The 21,149-nt window shown below is 47.6% G+C and overlaps 1 protein-coding gene across 6 annotated transcripts in view; it reads left to right on the top strand.

Annotated features, from left to right (window-relative positions):
- Positions 1–21,149, top strand: part of DAPK2 (death associated protein kinase 2) — a 122,608-nt gene that overhangs the window by 5,002 nt on the left and 96,457 nt on the right. For all 6 annotated transcript variants that reach the window (XR_009540966.1, XR_009540970.1, XM_060151503.1 and 3 more), the window contains exon 2: positions 876–973. Coding sequence is in view for 4 of the 6 variants with exons in the window: in XM_060151503.1 (XP_060007486.1) it covers positions 897–973 (77 nt within the window). In the remaining 2 variants the exon portion in view is untranslated. The remainder of the gene's footprint in view (positions 1–875; positions 974–21,149) is intronic.

Below are 21,149 nucleotides of genomic sequence, written 5' to 3'. Positions count from 1 at the left end.
GGCAGGAGGATCCCAAGGGAGGATGCAGACCGTCTCTTCTGGTGGAGTGGTGGGTGCTCTGCGTGGTTCAGAGTAGTCCTGTGGTTCTCATTAAGGTGCCCTGGGTAGGCAGAGTTAGCTCCATTTTACAGATGAGGAAACAGCCTCCTCCCGCTGACAAGAGATGAGGCCATAGAGCTAGTTGTGGACAAAATTGCACCTAGAACCTCAGGCTCCTAACTCCTGGTGCCCACTGTAATTTGTCACACCACTCCCAGGCATCTTTCCCTTAGGGTGATGAGTGAGAGAGTTTGAAATCAGTTCAGACTCCAAGTTGGGTGGCACAGCGCCTGTAGGAGCTGAGGTCATGCACATCCCTTACCTTTCTACTGCATTTTGTGGTTTATAAGATTAATATCCTGATTTGCAGTGGTGTTTACAGTACTAATCCCTTTTACAGATGAGGAAGTTAAGACTCTGCAGTTTAAATGACGTAGGCAACTGGGGGACTTGAACCTGGAACTTCTGACTCAAAAACGAGTTCTGTTTTTCCTGCATCACAGCTGCCTCTTTTCTCAGTAGACCTGAATTTCATGAGAACAAATTGCCGAAGTTGCCCATGGTCCTGTTTCTCTGAACTTGTTCAGAGCAGATCTGAAGAAGTGAGGAGGGCTATTTTTGTCTCCTTAACAAATGTGATTAATATAAATCAAATAAGAATGGTACGTCATTGGTCACAGGTGAGGAAAGGCTTGATCAAGGCTGTTCTTGAGGAATGAGGGCTGTGGGTTATCTTTAAATTATTAGCTCCCAGGCAGCCAATTACTTTTGGGCCTAGATTCAGGCTGGTACCAATTGACACGTCTGTCCTAACCTCAGGTTTTTTCATGTTTCAGGGCTGTACGCTCCAGGCCTCAATGAGGAGCCCAAACATGGAGACGTTCAAGCAGGAGAAGGTGGAGGACTTTTATGACATCGGGGAGGAGCTGGGGAGGTAAGTGGCTGTGAGAGGTGTACTGGTCAGTAGATCTTGTAGGTCATGGGCTTGTCACAGGACTCGTGGGAAGCTTTAAAAACAGTCCTGAGGTTTATTCATCTTCATGGGTGCCTCTGCAAGGAATCATCTCTCTGGAAATGGAGACTTGCCAGCAGAAAGGACTAGAATTGCTGAGTTCTGTGTTTTCAGTATAACCTGGCTGACAGTTAACGGCAAATCTGAATGATTCTTGTTGTATCTGTTACTTTGCTCCCAAAATCCTCCCCAGGCTCTGGACTGAGATATGACCTGTTGGTTTTCTTCTCCGAATCCCACTTGGGATTCTCCGTGGCTCCCAGGCGTTTTTTTTTTTTTTTAACGTTTATTTATTTATTTAGCTGTGCTGGGTCTTAGTTGCGGCACGTGGGCTCTTAGTTGCAGCATGTGGGATCTAGTTCCCTGACCAGGGATTGAACCCGGGCCCCCTGCATTGGGAGCATGAACTCTTAACTACTGGACCACCAAGGAAGTCCCTCCACAGCTCTCAGGATTTTGTTCTGTAAGCTCAGAGCCTGAATGGGAGGTGAAATCATCCTCCTGAAAATGGCTTTAGATCGAGTGACAAGCCACATGAGCCTAGTTGTGAAGGTTCTTCAGATCTGAGTTATTGGGTGCATTTTCAGGTTTGCCAAACCCACAACACAGACAGGAGTAAACTCAGATCTGAAAGTAGTTACTGTCTGGAGAGAAATGAAGATTTTCTGAAGCTCTCTTCTTGCCTCTCATTTGTAACAACTGCTAGTATTCAGGTGGTATTTTAATGATTACAGAACACCAATCTTGGAGTTTGAGTCTCACAACAATTCATGAAATGGGAATTATTTTTACTCTTATTTTTCTTGAGGAAACTGTGGTCCAGTGAGCTTAAGCAAGTTGCCCCAAGTTGCTCAGCCAGCAAGTGACATGGCCAACGTCTGACCCGTCCAGTCTGTGCCTGCACACCTGTCATGCTCTCTCCAGTGCACATGGTTCTTGCACACTCACACATACTTGCAGTACACCCGGCCCAACCCCTCCACACACCCAACAGAGTAAAAATCTGGGGGTTCAGGACCTTCGCTGTATCCATGATGCACAACGGGAGCCTTTCCCTTTAAAGAGCCCCTGTGTCAGGACTAATTCTCTTACTTTCTTTTCTTCTCATTTGTTTATTTTTTGCAAATATATGTATATATTTATTTCCTTTTATTTTAAGCACACTGAATTTATAGGTTAGTGTTTTAATACAGTTTTACATATTACATCTTAATGTATCATACAGGTTTGCTCATGTCATTAAATATTTTAAATGCAATTGTATATTCCCTTGTATATGCATGCCCCAATTATTCAGCCATTTCCCCTACTGTTAAAAATATGCAGTTTCCATTTATTTTTTTTAAATTTTCATTGCTAAAGCTATCGTGAACATCCCTTAACAGACATTTCTGATCCTGTTTTTGACTGTTTCCTTAAGATAGATAGCTAGAAGTTGGGTCACTGAGTACTTTTATTTAAAAAAAAAAACTAGAAAGAACTTCAAAGCCAGAGGAGCCTTACTCAGAGAAGAATGGAAAGTGCAGTTATGGGAATTCCCTGGTGATCCAGTGGTTAGGATTCGGTGCTTTCACTGCCGGGCCGGGTTCAATCCCTGGTCAGGGAACTAAGAACTAAGATCCTGCAAGCCGCGTGGTGAGGCCAGAAAAAAGAAAGTGCGGTTTCTTCAAGTTTAGGGAGTGCTTGTCCTGCTTGACTGGATGGGTCAAGAAGCAAGTGTCTGCAGAGTCCCAGAGTGTCCCAGAGGGGGAGATTCCTCAGCCTTCTGTCTGGGCCATTGCCACTGGCAATCCGGGGCCTGTGAAGGGCTGGGAAGAGGCTGGAGGGTGGTCAGCTGGACTCTGCCTCTGAGTGAGAAGCGAGGGTCTCTTCGCCTCGGGCGCTTCTCCTGAACTTGGTGATGCCGGGGGCAAAGTGGCACCCTTAGCCACAGACCCTGGCAGGCCCTACCAGTGGCTTTTGATTCGATGGCCCCATGTTGGCCATGTCCTGTGTGTAAGGGTCTGTGCTAAGTGCCCTGGGTACAGAGATGAGCATGACACGGGGAGTCTTTGCCCTCCTGGAGCTCCAGCCTGGCTGGAGGGGCAGCTGTGCACATAACAAGGTCAGCGTTGGATGGGATTATGTCGGGTGGGCTGTGAGCTGAGAAGTCAGGAATTGGTGGGGGGGCGGGGCTTGGGCTCTGAAAAAGGAAGTAGACGTTTCCCGTGGAATTCATCTGTTATTCCTTCTTAGTCCTGTCTCTCCCCCATTCCATACCTCAGAGCTATTAGAACTGGAGGAGACCTCATGCTCTGGGATCCTCCATCTACAACAGGGTGTGAAGGCCCCAGGTACCTCACAGCCTGGGGAGCCTTGGAGGAGCCTCCCCTCCGCCCCCTGGTACCTGCAACTTTTGTAAGGTTCTAAGGTGCTGGCTGGACATAGGGTGAGTAAGAGGCAGCAAAGGTCTGAGGCCTTTGGAATGGCTTGTCGTCCTAGGATTTGTGGTCTAGAGCAGGGGTCCACAGCCTGTTAGGAACCGGGCCGCACAGCAGGAGGTGAGTGGCAGGCAAGTGAGCAAAGCTTCGTCTGCGGCTCCCCATCGCTCTCATTACCGCCTGAGCCATCCCCCCTCCCCGTCCGTGGAAAAATCGTCTTCCACGAAAACGGTCCCTGGTGCCAAAAAGGTTGGGGACCGCTGGTCTAGAGGTCCGATGAGCTGGAAGGCCTTTAGAGGTCTTTCTTCCAAGACCCTCGTCGGACAGTTGAGGAAACTGAGCCTCAGAGAGGGGACGAGTCTTGCCGGGGGCCATAAACAGGCTGGAACTAGAGCTGCCTTCAGATGACTGCTGGGCTTCAGAAGGGGCAGTGCTATCTGTCTCTCCTCCTCTCTTCTTCACGTAGCACACTGTTGCGGGTGTACCTCGTGCCAGGCGTTGTCCGAGGCAGCGACGAACAAAATCGACGTTCCTGTCCTCTTGCAGCTTGTGTTCCATTGGGAACAAGTGATTGAGGGATCACAAAAGGACAAGTCACTATAGAGCGTGTGATGGGCTATGAAAGGAGAGAGAGGGATGCTCTGAGAGAGAATAGGGGATGTAGTTTGCCCTGGGTGGCTGGGGAGGCTGCTCGGAGGAAGTGGCTGAGGGTAAATGCGCAGGCAGGGGAAGCAGCGTGGATGCAGGCCCCGAGGTGGGGAGAGCCTGGGACCTGAGCTGCTGTCAGGAGGCCAGTGTGGCCGTGGAACGCGAGCTGGGGGCAAGCAGTGCTAGATGAGGTCGGATATATAGCAGGAGGCCAGACCCAGCCTGCGAGCTCTCTGCCAACACAGACTGGTGGAGAGATTTGGCCTTTGGGGACACACAGTTTGAGGTCTGGGTCCCTTTCCTAGCTGTGCAACCTTAGGACAACTTACTTGACCTCTCTGAGCCTGAGTATTTTTTACCTGTAAGATAGGAATAATAACAGTAGCTACCTCGTGGTTGTGGGGATTAAATGGGATGCTGAGTCTGCGGTGTCCCTCACAGAGCTGGGCACAGGGGAGGTGTTCAGTGAACAAGAGCTTCTGGCCTTTGAAGTAAGTTTGGGTGTCAAGGCCCCGTCTCCCACTTCTAGAGCCTCCCAGCAGGCCAGTGTGGGTCTCTGCAGGAGGAACAGCAGGAGGGGTTGTTCTTACGTTTGGGAGGAGCTTTATGTAAACCTGCTTCCTCGGCTGTCCGTGAGCACCCTCCCCTAGACTCAGGGCTGTCTCATTGACTTTAGCTCCTCCTTAAGTCCTTACTATGCAAAAATGAAAATGAGTGAGAGTCACTTTTCCTTTTTTTACCTGTAATGACAGATGGAGCTCACACAAACATCATGCTGAACGAAGGAAACCAGATTCAAAAGAGCCCATACGGAATAATTCCATCTGTGTCAAATTCAAGACAGGCAAAATGAATCCCTGGTGCTAGAAATCAGAACAGTGGTTATTCTTGAGGGACTAGTGACTGAAAGGGGGCAGGAGAGGGATTTCTGGGGGACAGGTATTGTTCTATTTCTTGATCTGGGTACCTGTTTCACTGATGTGTTAATTTCCTGAAAGTATGTTAAGCCATACTTGTATATGTACATTTGCTTGCAAGTATATTGTATCTGAACTAAAACTATACATTAACAAACAAGGAATCTTTAAGTCCACTCCCTGCCCGGGTCTGGTCCCCAAAGGGCATGTTTCTGATGCCTTTGGAGGCCTTGTATGTCCTTATCCTACAAATAAGAGAACATCTGTGAGGAAAGCTACAGAATCCAGCTTTGGATGTGGACATCATGCCCTGGCCTGAGAGTCTTGGGCACGGCTGGGGCCCACCTGGCCCTGCGCCTCTCACCTGATTTTCTGGCTCACATTTCGGCCCCAGCCTGCTGGGGATGCTGGAGGTTGTCAGCTGTTTCTGGGAACAGTTGGAGAAATGCTGGCCTGCAGCTTCTGGCCTCTCCCAGCCTGGGTAGCCATTGTAGGGCAGAGCAAGGCCCATAAAGAGAAACCCATCTAACCCCTCATTTTATAGATGAAGCTAAGACCAGAGAGGGGAAGTGACTTGTCCAAGGTCACACGGTGAACAGGTGATAGATCAGGGTGGGCACTGGTGGTCTGACTCCTACTCTAGGGCTCTGGCTACCACACCATAAGGACCCACAAAGCACAAACTTATTTTTCTCTTTAATTTTACTGCTTTTGGGGAGTGGGGGAGAATATATGGTAGGGTAGTCTTTTTTCTTTGACCTTGAGGGTAGGGTAGGAGGGTCAGAGTCAGAAAGGTAAGCATTTGGGAAGGATTGATGTTCCCTGGGGAAGGGTGCTGGTGGATAGGCCCAATGATGACTACTGTGTGTCTAAGGGTACAAGGTAATTTAATGTAAGCAGCATATAATGATCAGTGGTTTCTTTTTTCCTATACCTACATTACTTCACTTAGATTTTTAAATTATTAGATGAACATAAAATCATAAAATATTACTGTTGAACTGGATCTCAACAAGAATTTAGTCCAGATCTCCGTTTTATAGACAAGAAAAGTGAGGCCCAGAGAAGGGAGGTGATTTGTCCAAAGTCACAGAGCCAGCAATCCAGGAGCTGAAACTTAAAGAAGCTTTTCAACTACACTGTGCTGGTTTAAACAGAGGAACACCTCTCTATATGTAAATTCAACTTTTATCCACAGCCCTCACCTCTCTCAGGGAGCCTATCTCACCATTCATTACCCCACACATCCTATCATAACCTCCCCAGCTCCCCTGGAGAAGATAGCGGCCGGAAGCCCTGCTACGTATAGGAGGCTCACATGTGCAAGGCACACTGCTAGGCACTTAACCTGCAGAATCCCCTTTTATAGGGATAGGAGCCTTGGGCCGTGGAAGGAGCCACTGCTCTCAAGCCTCACCCTTCCTAAACAGGCTGAGGAATTCCTTGGGACAGCTGCCTGCCAGACCTGAGTCTCCCAATGGGGTCCTCTGCGGTTAAGATCACCGCACCTGCAGCTTAGCCAGAGCAACTTCTTTTGGGAGAGAAACAAAAAACCTCCAGGAAATGTATAGAGCTCAGGTGTACCCAGGCTGGGCTCTATAGCCCAGTCTAGCCACAAAGCTCTATGGAAAACAATAATAATAGGTGTTTGGCTTTACCTGTCTCTGTCCTTGGGAAAAAGCGTTTCCAAGATGAACTCGGAGGCGAAGGGGGTTTTATTATTTCTTTTTAAATTAAAAAAAATTTTTTTATTGTAGAAGTAATGCATGGCATATGTCATCAACTTATGAACAGTTAGAGTAGAACTCCCTCTGTCCTCCCTCTAAGTCTCACATCCACAGGTAGACTTTGATGATAATTGTCTTCTGTTGCCCTTCAGAACTTAGTCTAAGTAAAGCAAGTGTGAATGTAGACCCAGATGGGATCATACGACCAGAACAATCTACAACTTGCTTTTCTCACTTAATGAAATACATTGAATATCTTTTTACAGTATATAGATCTATGAGACTTACTTTGGAGGAAAGTTTTTTTTTTTTTTAAATAAAACATTTAAGAAGACAGTTTAAGCCAACAAAAGATTAGCAGCCTTAACCTAGCAACTGTTTTTATTTCTGAGTCTTACCTTCTAATCTATCTATGGCTATTTCTCATGCCCACACAGCCTCTCCTCTTTTGTGTCTGCTTGAGGCCTGCATGTGCTCAGAGTTAACATTCCCCCAAGCGCTAAGCTCCTGGGGGCAGGTTGCCTAGACCAAGGGGAGCAGGAGAAATTCTCAGGCCCTGGGATGACCGGTGATGAGATTAGGCCTATCTCACATTTGTTTGTGCTGGCCTGTCAACTCTTTGAAGGCAGGTCCGCAACTGCTCTCCTATTTTGAGCATCACGGCAGCACTGGGACAGAGGCCAGAGGTCCCCAAATCTTCTGTGACTTCTCTTTGCTCTCGCTCTTCTCTCACTCTTGGAAAAATTAAACTTTTCCCTCAAGGTCAGGATCAAATGCCATCTCTCCTAGCAAAGCCTGCCATGACCCACTCCCTCTACACCTACCCCCTCTACCACACCCCCTCTATGGACTGTATTACCTCTTATTCTGGACCCACACCTCTATTAAGTGCTAATGTCATCATACCTCATGTTACACAGAAGGTTCACCTGGTCATCTTCCCTGCTGGACCCAGGGTCCTCCATGCTGGGCTCCTGCGTACTTTATCTTTTATCCATTCATTTTCTGCCCCTATCCACCTCCCCCCCACACCCTCCACCCTGCCACAACCCCAATAGTCCAGCCCAGGCCTTTTACGCTTGATAAGCGCTCAACTCCCACAGACACCACAGTTAACTGCAGAGCTGTTTGGAACCTGCCTTGGTTCCAAAAACTCAGCCAAGCCCCCAGCTCCCATAGGCCTTGGAATGCACGAACGTCCAGGATTCCCCAAACACAAAGTGAGAAACAAAACACACTCCATTTCCTGGACACACGTTGTTTTTTTCTTCTTACTCTTTTTTTTTTTTTTTCCGTTTCGGCTGCCCCGCGCAACATGCAGGATCTTAGTTCCCCGACCAGGGATCGAACCCAGGCTCCCTGCAGTGGAAGTGCAAAGTCTTAACCACTGGACTGCCAGGGAAGTCCCCATTACTCTTTTTTTTTTTTTTAATTGAAGTATAGTTGATTTACAATGTTGTGTTAGTTTCAGGTATACAGGAAAGTGATTTTAGCTATATATATATATATATATATATATTCTTTTTCAGATTCTTTTCCATTATAGGTTATTATAAGATATTGAATATAGTTCCCTGTGCTATACAGTAGGTCCTTGTTGTTTATTTTATATATAGTAGTGGACACACATTATTGTATTTAATCCTGGTAGCACCTTGTGAAGCAGCTGCTATTCCCATTTTACACATGAAGAAATTCAATCTCCAAAATGTTAGGTAACAAGAAATACAGACCACCTACCTTATCAAGGAGAAGGCAAGTGGGAAAGTCCACTTTGTGCAACACAGCAAATCTCAGAGAAAGTCAGAAATAAAAGCCAGAAACTTCTCTAGCCAGAGCCCTGTTTGCCTCTCTGGGCTGGGATTCTCGTGCTTGTCTGATCACACACATGTTTATATTTCCTGCTGCCGGAAAGTGAAAGTGACCGACCTAAGTTAAGAATCTTCTGCCCTCATGTCAGTATCTGTGCTGAGTACTTCCCATCTTCTGGAACAATATGAGCTGGATCACATTCCCACTTCGCAGTTGTGAAAACTGAGGCTCAGAGAAGTTTTACAGTGGCGGCTGGTCACTCATGCCAAAAAAGCTTTCTGACTGCTAACACCGAGCTTGTCTGTGCCAGGCCCAGGAAGCCCTCAGCTTGGTGTTAGTGGCAAGGAGGTCTTTTGGGCCACAGCTGCGCCCCAGACAAGCCAGTGGTTTCCAAAACGTGAGTGAGCGTGTGTGGATGTGTAAGTGCACGTCTGTACTCATTGTCACAGTCCAGAGACTCTTCCCAGGCACCCACTGTGTGCTGGGCACCGTGATGGATAGAGGAGACATAGGGCTCAGGCCTTACCCTAGAAGAGATTAGGGCTCAGTTGTGGCACAGGGGTACTCTCCTCCAAAGCTAATGAAATGAGACATTGGAACAGGCCACAAGCTAATAGGGGGACCCCCAAACATGTGCCAATTGTTCAGCGGAGGAAGCTGTCACCCTGTGTGGGGCAGCTCCTCACGGTGTAATCCTGGAGATGGCACGTAACCATCTCAAGGTCAGGGCTCTGCCAAAGACTGAGAAGCAGCAGGCCCGGGCTTGGGCAAGAGGGCGCGTGGAGAGGGTTGAAGGGAGGGGGCTGCCAGGAGGACAGGCGACTGCAGGGGCCCTGGATGACAGAGGCCCTGGAGGAAGGAGGGAGGCGCCTTTATCACCCATTGTCTGGCAAACAAAGCACAAAGCCACTCAAACAAAGTGGCTGCATTGCACATGCTTCAGTCAGAAGCTGGCACATGGTGCAAACCGCTTGCCCCGAGGTAGCGGTCTCATTGAGCTCAGTTTGCATTATGAAAATTGTAAGAGCGAGAGGGAGGTCCTATGTGAGGATAATTGAAACCGTTATATACCTGTATCTACGGGACACACTTTCCTTTCTACTTATATATCGCCAGCCTGTACATTTTGCATTGTGTTGTTTTTTGACTCAACATTGTTTTATGTATACCTTTCCATGTATCCAGAGTCCGTATAACCTAAAAATATTTTGGTTTCAAAATAATTTCAAATTTAATAGCAACATTTTCAGAATAACAGAACTCCTGTATATCCTTTATATACAGGAACTCCTGTATATCCTATTCTAGGAATAGGTGGACTTGATCCTCCCAAATAGACAGACCAGGTTTTAACATTTTGTCACCTCCTCCCTTGCTGTCTCCCTCCTTCCCCACTTTCTCCTTCTCCTCCTGCCTTTCTTCCCTCTTTTTCTTTCCTTCAGCTTCTTCTTTCCTTTCCTTCTTTCTGTCTATCTACCTATCTACCTACCTACTTACCTATTATTGTTTCCGAGCCGTTTGGGAGTTGGTTGCGGACACTATGCCTCTTTATCCTCAATGCTTCATTATGCATCTCCTAAGGACACGGGCGTTCTCTTTCATAACCACAGTACAACTTTCAAATTCAGGACATTTCACTCTGATACAATATTTTTATCTAAGCTATCATTCTTGTTCCAATTTTGTCAATTTTCCCATTAGTGTTCTTTAAAAAAATTTTTTTTAAATTTTATACAATTTTAAAAGGTTAAACTCCATTTACAGTTATTACAAAATATTGGATATGTTCCCCGTGTTGTATAATACATCGTTGTAGCCTATCTTACACCCAACTGTTTGTACCTCCCACTCCGCAGCTAGTGTTTTTTGTTTATATATTTATTTAAAATATTTTATTTATTTATTTGGTCGTGCCGGGTCTTAGTTGCAGCAGGCGGGCTCCTTAATTGCAGCATGCGAACTCTTAGTTTTGGCATGCATGTAGGATCTAGTTCCCCGACCAGGGATTGAACCTGGGCCCCCTGTATTGGAAGCTTGGAGTCTTAACCACTGTACCACCAGGGAAGTCCCCCAACTAGCAGTTTTTCTCCCTGCTAAACAGGATCCAGTGAAGATCATATACTGCATCTCCTTGTCGTATATCTTTAGTCTCCTTTAACCTGAAACAGTTCCTCAGCCTTTCTTTGACTTTCATGACAAGATATTTTTGAAGAATACTGGCCTTTTAAAACAAATAGATACAGTCCGTATGTTTTCATTAACTTCATAATAATCTGCTATATAAACATCCCCAATTTACTAAACTTTCCCTATTGTTTCTCACTACTAAAAATAAGTGTTTCTGTGAACATATTTGTTAATTTCCTCTCTGCATTATTTCTGCCAGTGTATTCTCAGAGGTGGAATACAAGGTCAGAAGTTATGGCTGATTTGTGTAATGATTGAAACTAGAAATACTGAACCAGTTTACCAGGTCACCAGCATGTGCTTATTTCCTTATGGCTTTGCCAATACCCTTTCATTATTTTTGTGTAGTTTAAGAGTTTTGTAAAGATACCTTAATGTTTTCACTGTGGAGAAATTTAAAGTGGTTGAAGTCTTCTGTGCTTCTCCCTTAATTCCAAATCTTGTTCTCTGTGCTACTTTACCTTTTTTCATGGTGTTTCTGTTGCATTTTCGTAGATATTTTGAAGTTCTGATAGCAACACGAGGCAGGTAAGGCAAGTATAATCATTCCCATTTTATACGTGATGAAAATGAGGCCCCGTCAGGACTGGAGGCAGAGGTCTTCCTGTAGACGGATGGTGTTGCCTTCCTCCCCCGAGAGGTAGAGGGGATTCAAGGTCTTTGGGGGACCCCAGAACTCTGGCAAAGGGTTCCACTTCTTTGTCTCTACTTTTAGAAGCTGGCTGGAATGTTGTGGGGTTTTTTTGGCCACGTGGCTTGTGGGATTTTGGTTCCCAGACCAGGGATTGAAACTGGGCCCTCAGCAGTGACAGCCCAGAGTCCTAACCACTGGACTACCAGGGAATTCCCTGGAATGGTTCTATAAGAAGGTTTTCTGTGAGGTGCTATTGGGAGAGGGGGTGCTTGGGGAGAAGTGTGTTTTGAGGGCGAAGGCGAGAGCTTGGTTTCCCTGTATTCTCCCTTGCTGGGGAAACCAAGGTGAGGGGTAGGAGCCGCGGCCAGTGGTGGGCGTTAGGGCCTTAGGTACCCATCACCTCAGCTGCAGTAAAGCACCAGGGCTCTGGCAGTGCAGGTGGGAGGCCATGTGAAGCCCTCCAGAGCCTCCCACAGAGGAGATGCTGCAGCCTTCAGAGTCTCTCTTCTGGAGATTGCTCTAGCCCCCAGAGCAGCCTTCAACAGGCTTTAAAGCCCAAGAACTTTAACCTGCAAGGGCTCCGACATTGTCTAGTCCAGGGGATGGGAAACTATAGCCCTACAGTCAATACCACCTACTTTCAATGGCCCTGGAGCTAAGAATTTTTTTTTTTTTTACAAAGTGTATGTGTGTGTTTTTTTTAACTTTATTGGAGTATAATTGCTTTACAATGTTGTGTTAGTTTCTGCTGTATAACAAAGTTAATCAGCTATACGTATACATATATCCCCATATCCCCTCCCTCTTGAGCGTCCCTCCCACCCTCCTTTTCCCACCCCTCTAGGTGGTCACAGACACCAAAAGAATGGGTTTTATAGATGACCAGTTGCAATAGATTTGATGGTTGGAACACTAACTTTGGACCCCAATTAAGCAAACTGTTATCCGCCCCTGCAATTCCATTCTTCTCATGGCAGACCTGTATTACCAAAAACAAACAAAACAGAATAAGACAAATGCAATTCTTATTATATTTTGAGTTTCATCAGTTAAAATTTTGTGGAAATTTAGTTTTCTCCTTTGTTATGTGAGTACCTACTCTGTGCTTCCAGTGCAGGAGGTGCAGATTTGATCCTGGGTCGGGGAATTGGGATCCCACATGGTGCAGGGCCAAAAATACTACTACTACTACTACTACTACTAAATAATAATATCCTGGATTTTACTTTATGGCTCTCAATGCCTAAAGTATTTACCATCTGACTCTTTGTGGAAAAAACGTGTCTACTCCTGATCTACTTCCAGTATGGTTTACTAGTTAAGCAGCAAAACTTTAAAAAAGTGACTTATTCTGGGGTGGGGGACAGGATAGAAACAGATCAAAGTGAGGTGCAGTTATGTAAAAGGAGGAAGAAGAGGTGAGCAGCGGTCCACCTGCACCCCTTCCCTGCCCTCCGTCTCACACAACCCGTGAGGAACCTCCGAGAAGCCCAGTTTCAAAACCACTGTCCATGTCAGTCTGTCCTGTCCTGCAGGGAGTGCTGGGTTGGAAGACGGGAAGGGAGGTCTGGGTATTAGGGATTGTGCATCCTCTCTAAACCTGGCCCTGCACTGGTCATGGGCTGTTACCTAGTTTAACCCTCTTGCAGCCCTATGGGGTGGCCGGCGTTTCTCCCACTTTGCAGATAAGGAAGCTGAAGCTTGGAGAACTTAACTAACTTGCCGAGGGAAGTGTCACAGCTGGGATTTAAACCCATGACTTCTGACTCCCGGTCTAGTGCTCTTTGGGGGGTGGGGTGGGTACCAAGCTGCCCAAGATTTTTCTTTCTGCCTGTGACCCTGGGCTCCCCTCCAGAGAACAGGGAGGAGGTGGATACGGTTGTTTAGTGGTTTATTGGGGAATCTGCTGAGAGCCCAGTTGTCCTTGTTTAATCCATTTCCACGGCTGACACTGCTCCCCTGCCCACGCCCACCCCCTGGCTGCCTGCGTCTAAGCCTGAGACCTCAGTGCCCTAATCTTGAATCCTGAGCTGCTGGTCCTTGGTGGCCTGGCCACAGGGCCTGGAGGGTGATGAATTATCCTTCCCTCCTGGGGGTGAGGTTTATTTGGCACCCTGGGCCCAGGGCCCACCAGCTAAAGAGGAGAACTTGGCTGCTCAGGGGCTGCAGTACGGTCCTGGGAGGCACACGCTCCTACCGGTGTCTTGGAGGAGACAGGGAGACGGGGCAGAGGGGGAAAGGCAGCTGAGGGCCCCAGCAGGAGGACGGGCTCGGGGCAGCAGGCTGATGAGCCCTAGCCTGGTGGTGACTACTCCGGCTGCTGCAGCCACTGGGCCCAGGTGTGATCCTGGCTCTGCTACTGTGAGCCGCTGGACCTGGGGCAGCTTCACGCTCATAGGCTCCGTTTCTTTGTGCTAAGATGGTCCCATTTCTCACAGGGTTGTTTTCCAGCCTTCTGGGGTCCCCTCCTTTAATGTCCAAATAAGAATAATGAGCATTCCATTCCAGGACAACAGGAAGTCCTGTTCCTGACTGAGCATTTCTGGGTCTCCCCAGGGAGGGCTCACATCCTCCTTGTTGCCTTAGGTCCTTGGACTCAGGACCTCTTTCTCCTTCGAGACAAGGCAGCGCTCCCTCTGTGACCCTGTCTCAGGCACGGACTCAGGCCCGTTTCTGAGTGCCTCCCTTGCCACTGAGGCTGCTTGCAGGATAAACTGAGTATCGGGTAGTGAGAGGAATTTCTGCAGAGAAGGAAACAACTTCAAGTGGGGTAATAGATACCTCCGCTCCCCTGACTCCTGCCATCTGCCATGATGCGGAGGCCTTCCAGGACCCCTCCCCAGGCCCGAGATCTGCTACCATCCTTATACTTACCTCCCCAAAGAGACCCCCTATTCTTTCACATATAGATGTTACAGCCTCTCCCTGAAAGGACCCTGGGCCTCTCTTTTCCAGAACCAAAGATTCTTTAAAGTTTTTCCCATGCAAAAAGCCATCCCTGACCATCCCCCCACCCCACCTCCGCCCCATTTTGGAGTCTTTTGCCTTCCTTATTACCAGTAACAGTTCTGAGCAGCTTTCAAAGTGATTCTTTTCCCATTCCTAGCACAGATGTAAGGGGCATAGCCTGGCATGTGGGAAGTACCCAGCAAACGGTTGCAGATACGGACAAGGTGATGCTAAAAGCCCAGCGGTCAGTTGTTTTGAAGAGCTCATAGGGAGGAGCTGGGTTGGGCTGCTTCTCCTCTGTTACCTCATTTGATCATGAGCCTCCACATTGGAGTAGGTGGGCAGGGAGGAAGTCACCGTCCCCATTTTACAGATATGGAAACAGAGGCACAAAGACCCAGCCCTACCCTTGAGAGCAGGGTGGCCAGGTGGAGTGGAGATAAGGCTGGTGTCCCCAGGGGTTTGTAAACACAGGTCCAAGTAGCAATCTTGAAAAGATTTCTTAGAGAAAGAGATTGTATAAGACATCTTTGGACCCAGCTAAATCAGCAGTGTTTCCAGAGTTTGGAATTGTGAAATTCTTTCTGATGTTTCAGCTGAGCCCTGATGTAAGAGCCTTCCTGGGGTCCACACATGCCTCTGAGATTTCAGCTTTCTGCTGGTCAGGAAGCACTGCCAGGCCCTGGCTAAGCCTGTTTGGCTCCACCAACTGCCACCCCAATTCCCCTGGTTCCCAGTGTTGTTACCATCCAGGAAGTTCTGCGGCTGGACCATCTCCGGGGCAGCTGATCCACCCCTCTCCAATACACAGTCAAGAATTTGTCTCTCAGGCTCAGGTATTAAACCTAGGTACGAATCCCAGTTTTACTACTCACTGCCTGTGTTACCTTGGGTAAGTTACTTCACCTCTCTGAGCCTTGGTTTTCTCATCTGTGAAATTGAGAACATACCACCTACCTTATCAGGCCAGGATTTGAACCTCCATCTCTCCTGACTCTAGAGGATTGAATGAGATTATGAGCGAAACATGTAGCACAGCGATTGTCATCTTGGGTAGTATATATGAATCAGAGGAGGTTTAAAACAAACACACATGTATACATGCCAGGGATTCAGATTTAGAAGGTCTGGGGTGGCGCTCTGGCATCCATATTTTTTAAAGTGTCCCAATTTGTGTAGACTGTACACCTGGATCCAAGATCACTTCTTCAAAACGGTACTTGAGACACAAAGTAAGCTCCCAGAGCTGTTGGTTTACTCCTTGCTTCCCTGATTGAGCAAGTCTATTATCCTCTATCGCAGTGGGCCATGTTAATTTTACCTCTGTGTTCGCTCACAAAGACCCCTGCTGGGATTCCCACCCACCCCCAACTTGTGCATGGTGTCTGCCATACCTGCTATTCCTTTCTTGCTAAAACTACCCTCTTTCCTTTTCCGCCCTGAGCCCCTCACAGCCCCCTGCCCCATAGAGTGGAGCTGGGCTGGCTCTTGTGCAGGGGTGGCCCCCTGACTGGAACAGGGATGGTCACTTGACCCAAGAGTGACCCATTCATTGGCTATTTGGTGTCCTATGAGATGGGCTCCAAATAGCTCCAAATAGCTCCAAATAGTGGGCTGAGAAAGCTCTGCCCACTAGGACCAGTGATATATTAGCTAAAAGCCAATTAGATGGCCTCTCTGAGACTTGATGCACAGTGAGGAGGGAATGGGGCTGCCACAGAAGATGCAGTGATTCCACGAGCTAATTCCTTCGTGGCTTCTAGGTTCACTTTCTCTTCCTGTGTGTATCCTTCCAGTGACTGCCTTTTCCTCAAAGAGCCTAGGTTGCATGCCTTCCCTGTGTTATCTGTGTCTCACCCATGCCCGGAGCCCTGCTCCAGTTCTACCATGCCCAAGTTCTGCTTCCTTACAGAGGCCTGTCCTGACTACTGCAGGCATGTTGACTGCAGGCAGGGTTGGGCACACCTGTTCTACGTACCTGCAGCATGTTGTGGATTCCCTAGTCGTCATTATTTGCCTTTGAGTCTGTTCCCGCCGTCTCTGGCATCGCCCCTTAACAAAAAGCTACCCTAAAGCAGCTTGCAGTCCAGTGAGCTTTCCAATCATAGGATCTGGAGGTCATTCTCTTTTATCTCCCAGTGCCTTACCCAGTGACAGGCACATAGTAGGTACACAATAAATGTTCGAATGAGTTCTGGTTTCAGTTGGCTCCCGGGGTCTCTATTCTGGCTTTGCACTGTGACCTTAAGGAAGTTTCTCTTCCTCTCCGGTTCTCAGTTCCATTTCCCCCCTCAGCTCTAAAATGTCATGAGGCTATGAAATACCCTTCAAACATCTGTTGGGTAGGAGATGCTTTGATGGGCATAGGGAGGGGTGGAGAGGGGAGTGAGCGCAGAGATGTAGTTTATACCTTCTAGGAGCTTAAAGAGAGGTTGCAGGGACACGTCAACAAACAAATAACCTCAGCAGCAATTCAAGAGCTGTCAGAACATAGTGCAGCCAAAAGAACGTTCCAGACCATCTACGTGACACTAGTTCAGAACGTGGCTACCTCCATGGACTGGCACAGTCAGAACAGGTTTTGGGAGGTGAGAGCTAAGTGAGGCACTGAAGGATGGGTGGGATTTGAATAGGCCGAGCAGTGAGTGTGGGCATTCTAGGAATAGGTGGACCTGAGCCTCCCAAATAGGCAGGAAAACGCAAGGTGTGTGTGAGAGAGTGGGTCCCCCGGAAACTGGATGACGTGTTCTGATAGGGAAGCAGTGCATGAGCCTGGAGTAGCAAGGAGGGGATGGACAAAAGTCTAAGCTGCCATTAAAGGTTTACTAGTGTTGGTATTGATCACAGTGAGGGGAGGTGGGAAGGATGAGGGGAAGTTAGGACTACGGTTGATTTAATTGTCTTTTACTTATACTCTCTGTATTTTCTTAAAAAAAACTTTAAACATGTATTTCTTATGTCATATAGGACAAATTGCTTTTTAAGTATTTCATGCTCAGGAGTTTGGACTTCATACTGGTTTTAAGCTGGAAGAAAGGTTAATGGGACTGAATGGGGAAAAGGGTCATGGGGGACTTCCCTGTTGGCGCAGTGGTTAAGAATCCACCTGCCGATGCAGGGGACACGGGTTCGATCCCTGGTCCGGGAAGATCCCACATGCCGTGGAGCAACTAAGCCTGTGCGCCACAACTACTGAGCCTGCGCTCTAGAACCCACAAGCCACAACTACCGAGCCCACGTGCCACAACTACTGAAGCCCGCATGCCTAGAGCCCGTGCTCCGCAACAAGAGAAGCCACTGCAATGAGAAGCCTGCACACCGCAACGAAGAGTAGCCCCTGCTCGCCGCAAGTAGAGAAAGCCCTCGCGCAGCAGCGAAGACCCAGTGCAGCCAAAAATAAATAAGTTAATTAATTAAAAAAAGAAAAAAGGAAAGGGTCATGGGAGGTGGCCCAGTGAGGAGTGAATCGCTATAAAGAATGTGAGGGGGGCTTCCCTGGTGGCGTAGTGGTTGGGAGTCCGCCTGCCAATGCAGGGGACAAGGGTTTGTGCTCCGGTCCGGGAAGATCCCACATGCCGCGGAGCGGCGCGTCCGGAGCCTGTGCTCCGCAGCCGGAGAGGCCACAACAGTGAGAGGCCCGCGTACCGCAAAAAAAAAAAAAAAAAAAAAAAAGAATGTGAGGGGATGAGGACCTGGAAGCTTCTCAAGGGAAGGATGGAGGCTTCACTGACTTGTATCCTTCACACAGAAAGAAAGGACTCAGTAAACCCTTGTAGAAAGATTAGCAAATCAGGGTGGCAGCCCCTAAGAGAGAAGGTAAAGTGATGGTGAGGATTCACACTGGTTCCTGCAGTGAGTCTCCCATCTCTTTTGCCAGAAAAATTCTGGCAGATACCCTGGGAAGTTTGGAAAGAGTCATTTGTCATTGTCCTCACTGGGCCACCTCCCATGACCCTTTTCTTTTTTTTAGATTTAATTTATTAATTTATTATTAATTTATTTATTTTTGGCTGCGTTGGGTCTTCATTGCTTTCTCTAGTTGCAGCGAGCGGGGGCTACTCTTTGGTGCGTAGGCTTCTCAAAACTTAAAACTATTCAAATGTTAATAACTGCAGGTGCTCATTTAACAATAACAGTGTTGTACATTTCTTTTCTCTCTGCGAGATTGTCCAGAAGCCTATAGCATTGCCAAGATTGTCCAAGCCTTTTTTAAAAAAATTTTTATTGGAGTATAGTTGATTTACAATGTTGTGTTAGTTTCAGGTGTACAGAAAAGTGAATCAGTTATACATATACATATATCCACTCCTTTTTAGATTCTTTTCCCATATAGGTCATTACAGAGTATTGAGTAGAGTTCCCTGTGCTATACAACAGGTCCTTATTAGTTATCTCTTTTACGTTTAGTAGTGTGTTTATGTTAATCCCAACCTCCACCTTTCCCCTTTGGTAACCATAAGTTTGTTTTCTAAGTCTGTGAGTCTGTTTCTGTTTTGTAAATAAGTTCATTTGTGTCATTTTTTAGATTCCACATCCAAGCCTTTTAATGACATGTTCTTTTCCTCCTTCTGCGCACCTTCTCTCTCATCTTCCTTCCTTTCTTCTACTAGTTGTACTCAGCCCTCAAGTCCGGTGAAAAGTCTCCTGTCCTTCTGAAGCCTTCCCATGGGTATTTCCCCCAGCTTCAGCCATCTATCCAGCTTCCAGCATCTGTAGCCCTTACAATCTCTGCCTCATACATAATTGTTCTGAAGCAGAAGGTTTCCTGGAGGTTCATTCTGTATTCTGAGCCAAACCGTGAGCCCCTTGTAGGCAGAGGCCAAGGTTTATCATTCTTAGTGTTCCCACCACCTCTAGCATAGAGCTGGATCCATAGTAGGTGCTCAGTAAACACAGGGGCTGGTGTTAACCATAAATTGTACTCAGCCAGCACTGCGCCCCTGAGGGCTTGAGTTTGTGTTTCCAAGCCCAGGAGAAGGTAGAAATGCAGTGGCATTATTTTCATCACAGTCCTGTTCACACGACCTTCTTTGTTTTCTTGCCTGGAGGGGGTGGAGCAGGGGAACGGGCCAAGTGTGCAGAGCTGTTTGACATCCCAGCAGCTGTACAGAATGCTCACTTGTTCTCCCCTTTCATGTGCCAGAATTGCCGCACATCACAGCTTCTTCCTGCACTGGTGTTAGCCTTGTGGCCTCTGTCCTGCTCCTGCTTCTCCAGGAAGTGGCTGAGCCTGGTTCTGCGAACCCCAACGGGGTATCTAGTCCCAGATAGAGAAGATGCCAGAGCTTCCCCTTGTGGGCAGCGACCAATCTCAACTGAGGAGGTGCCGTGGAAGTTCCAGGTCACGGTGGTGGCTTTCTTGGGGCTTTCTGAGGATAAGAGAAATGCAAAGATTCATCTGTGGCATCTGAGCCATCAGCCATGGACTTAAAGACCTTGATTCAAGTCCCACTTTAGCTGTCAATATGCTTTGTGACTTTGGGCGAGACACCTTCCCTTTCTGGGTCATGCAGCACTTTGGGGGTGCAAGTGGAACCTGATTGCAGGTCTCCTTGCTCCTGGTGCTTCCTCTTTCTCCTATTCCACAGAAACACTACAGGTATTTGATATCACACCAAGTCACCTACCCTTTCACTTTTGACTTGTTCCTGTTAGTACCTGAGGTGCTCTTGAGAGTAGGGACTTTCTTCAGAGGCCTGCTGTCAGAGATCTACCCCCAAAACGTGATTCTCCTACATTTCATTCCTTTCAGCTTCAGACTTCTTGGGGCTACGTGATGGGTCTGTTTGTCTCTCTTTTTTAAAATTAAAGTATATGTGGTTGAGAGTCCGCCTGCCGATGCAGGGGACACGGGTTCGTGCCCCAGTCTGGGAAGATCCCACATGCCGCAGAGCGGCTGGGCCCGTGAGCCATGGCTGCTGAGCCTGCGCGTCCGGAGCCTGTGCTCACAACGGGAGAGGCCACAACAGTGAGAGGCCCGCGTACCACCAAAAAAAAAAAAAAAAAAAAGTATAGTTGATTTATAATGTTCTGTTAGTTTCTGGTGTACAGGAAACTGATTCAGTTATACGTATATATAACATATTCTTTTTTCTTATCCTTTTCCATTATGGTTTATTACAGGATATTGAATATAGCTCCCTATGCTATACAGTAGGACCTGACCTTGTTATTTAGTGTCTGCCTCTTTTGACAGCTGCAAAGAGATCCTTCCAGAAAAGGTGGGCCAAGTGACACTGCTTTGTTGAAGCAAGTAATGCCGTCCCATGACTGGGCTCCATAAAGATTTGTCATAGGAATAGATGAATGAGTGAATGAATGAATGAATTCTAGCAAGAGGCAAGAGAATTGATGATGCCATGGGATCACCTGAATCATCACTGTAAGAGACCAGGGCAGTCTTGGGAAGACCCCTCTGTGAAACTGACCATCTTAGGGCAGCACTTGCCCAATTTCCAGTCCTGATGAAATGGGTTCTGTCCCCCACTGCCACCCCAGCTCTCTCTCCATGTCGATGCATTCAGCAAGGCCGTGCAGCGGGAGCTGGTGTGCGAGTAAAGGCGTCCTGGCTTTGGTTCTGCCGCTGCATGTGCTTAGGCAAATCCTTTCCCTCCCCAGGGGATCTCGGTTTCCCATCTCTAATGTTTAAGTGCCTTCCAGCACTAGCCTCCTGTGACTGTATGATCATGTGAAGCATCCTTGCTGGGTCAGAGGCCACCTACTCACCAGGGCAGGAGTCACCAAGGGCCATGGCACAGTAAAGCCTCCAGTGCCACTGAGACTGCTGTCGCTGAGATTAGACAG

The sequence above is a fragment of the Lagenorhynchus albirostris genome, chromosome 1, assembly GCF_949774975.1.
Source record: "Lagenorhynchus albirostris chromosome 1, mLagAlb1.1, whole genome shotgun sequence".
In the NCBI taxonomy this organism is placed as follows: domain Eukaryota; kingdom Metazoa; phylum Chordata; class Mammalia; order Artiodactyla; family Delphinidae; genus Lagenorhynchus; species Lagenorhynchus albirostris.
The sequence above is the reverse complement of the archived record's forward strand: the minus strand, read 5'-3'. Positions and strand labels throughout refer to the sequence as shown.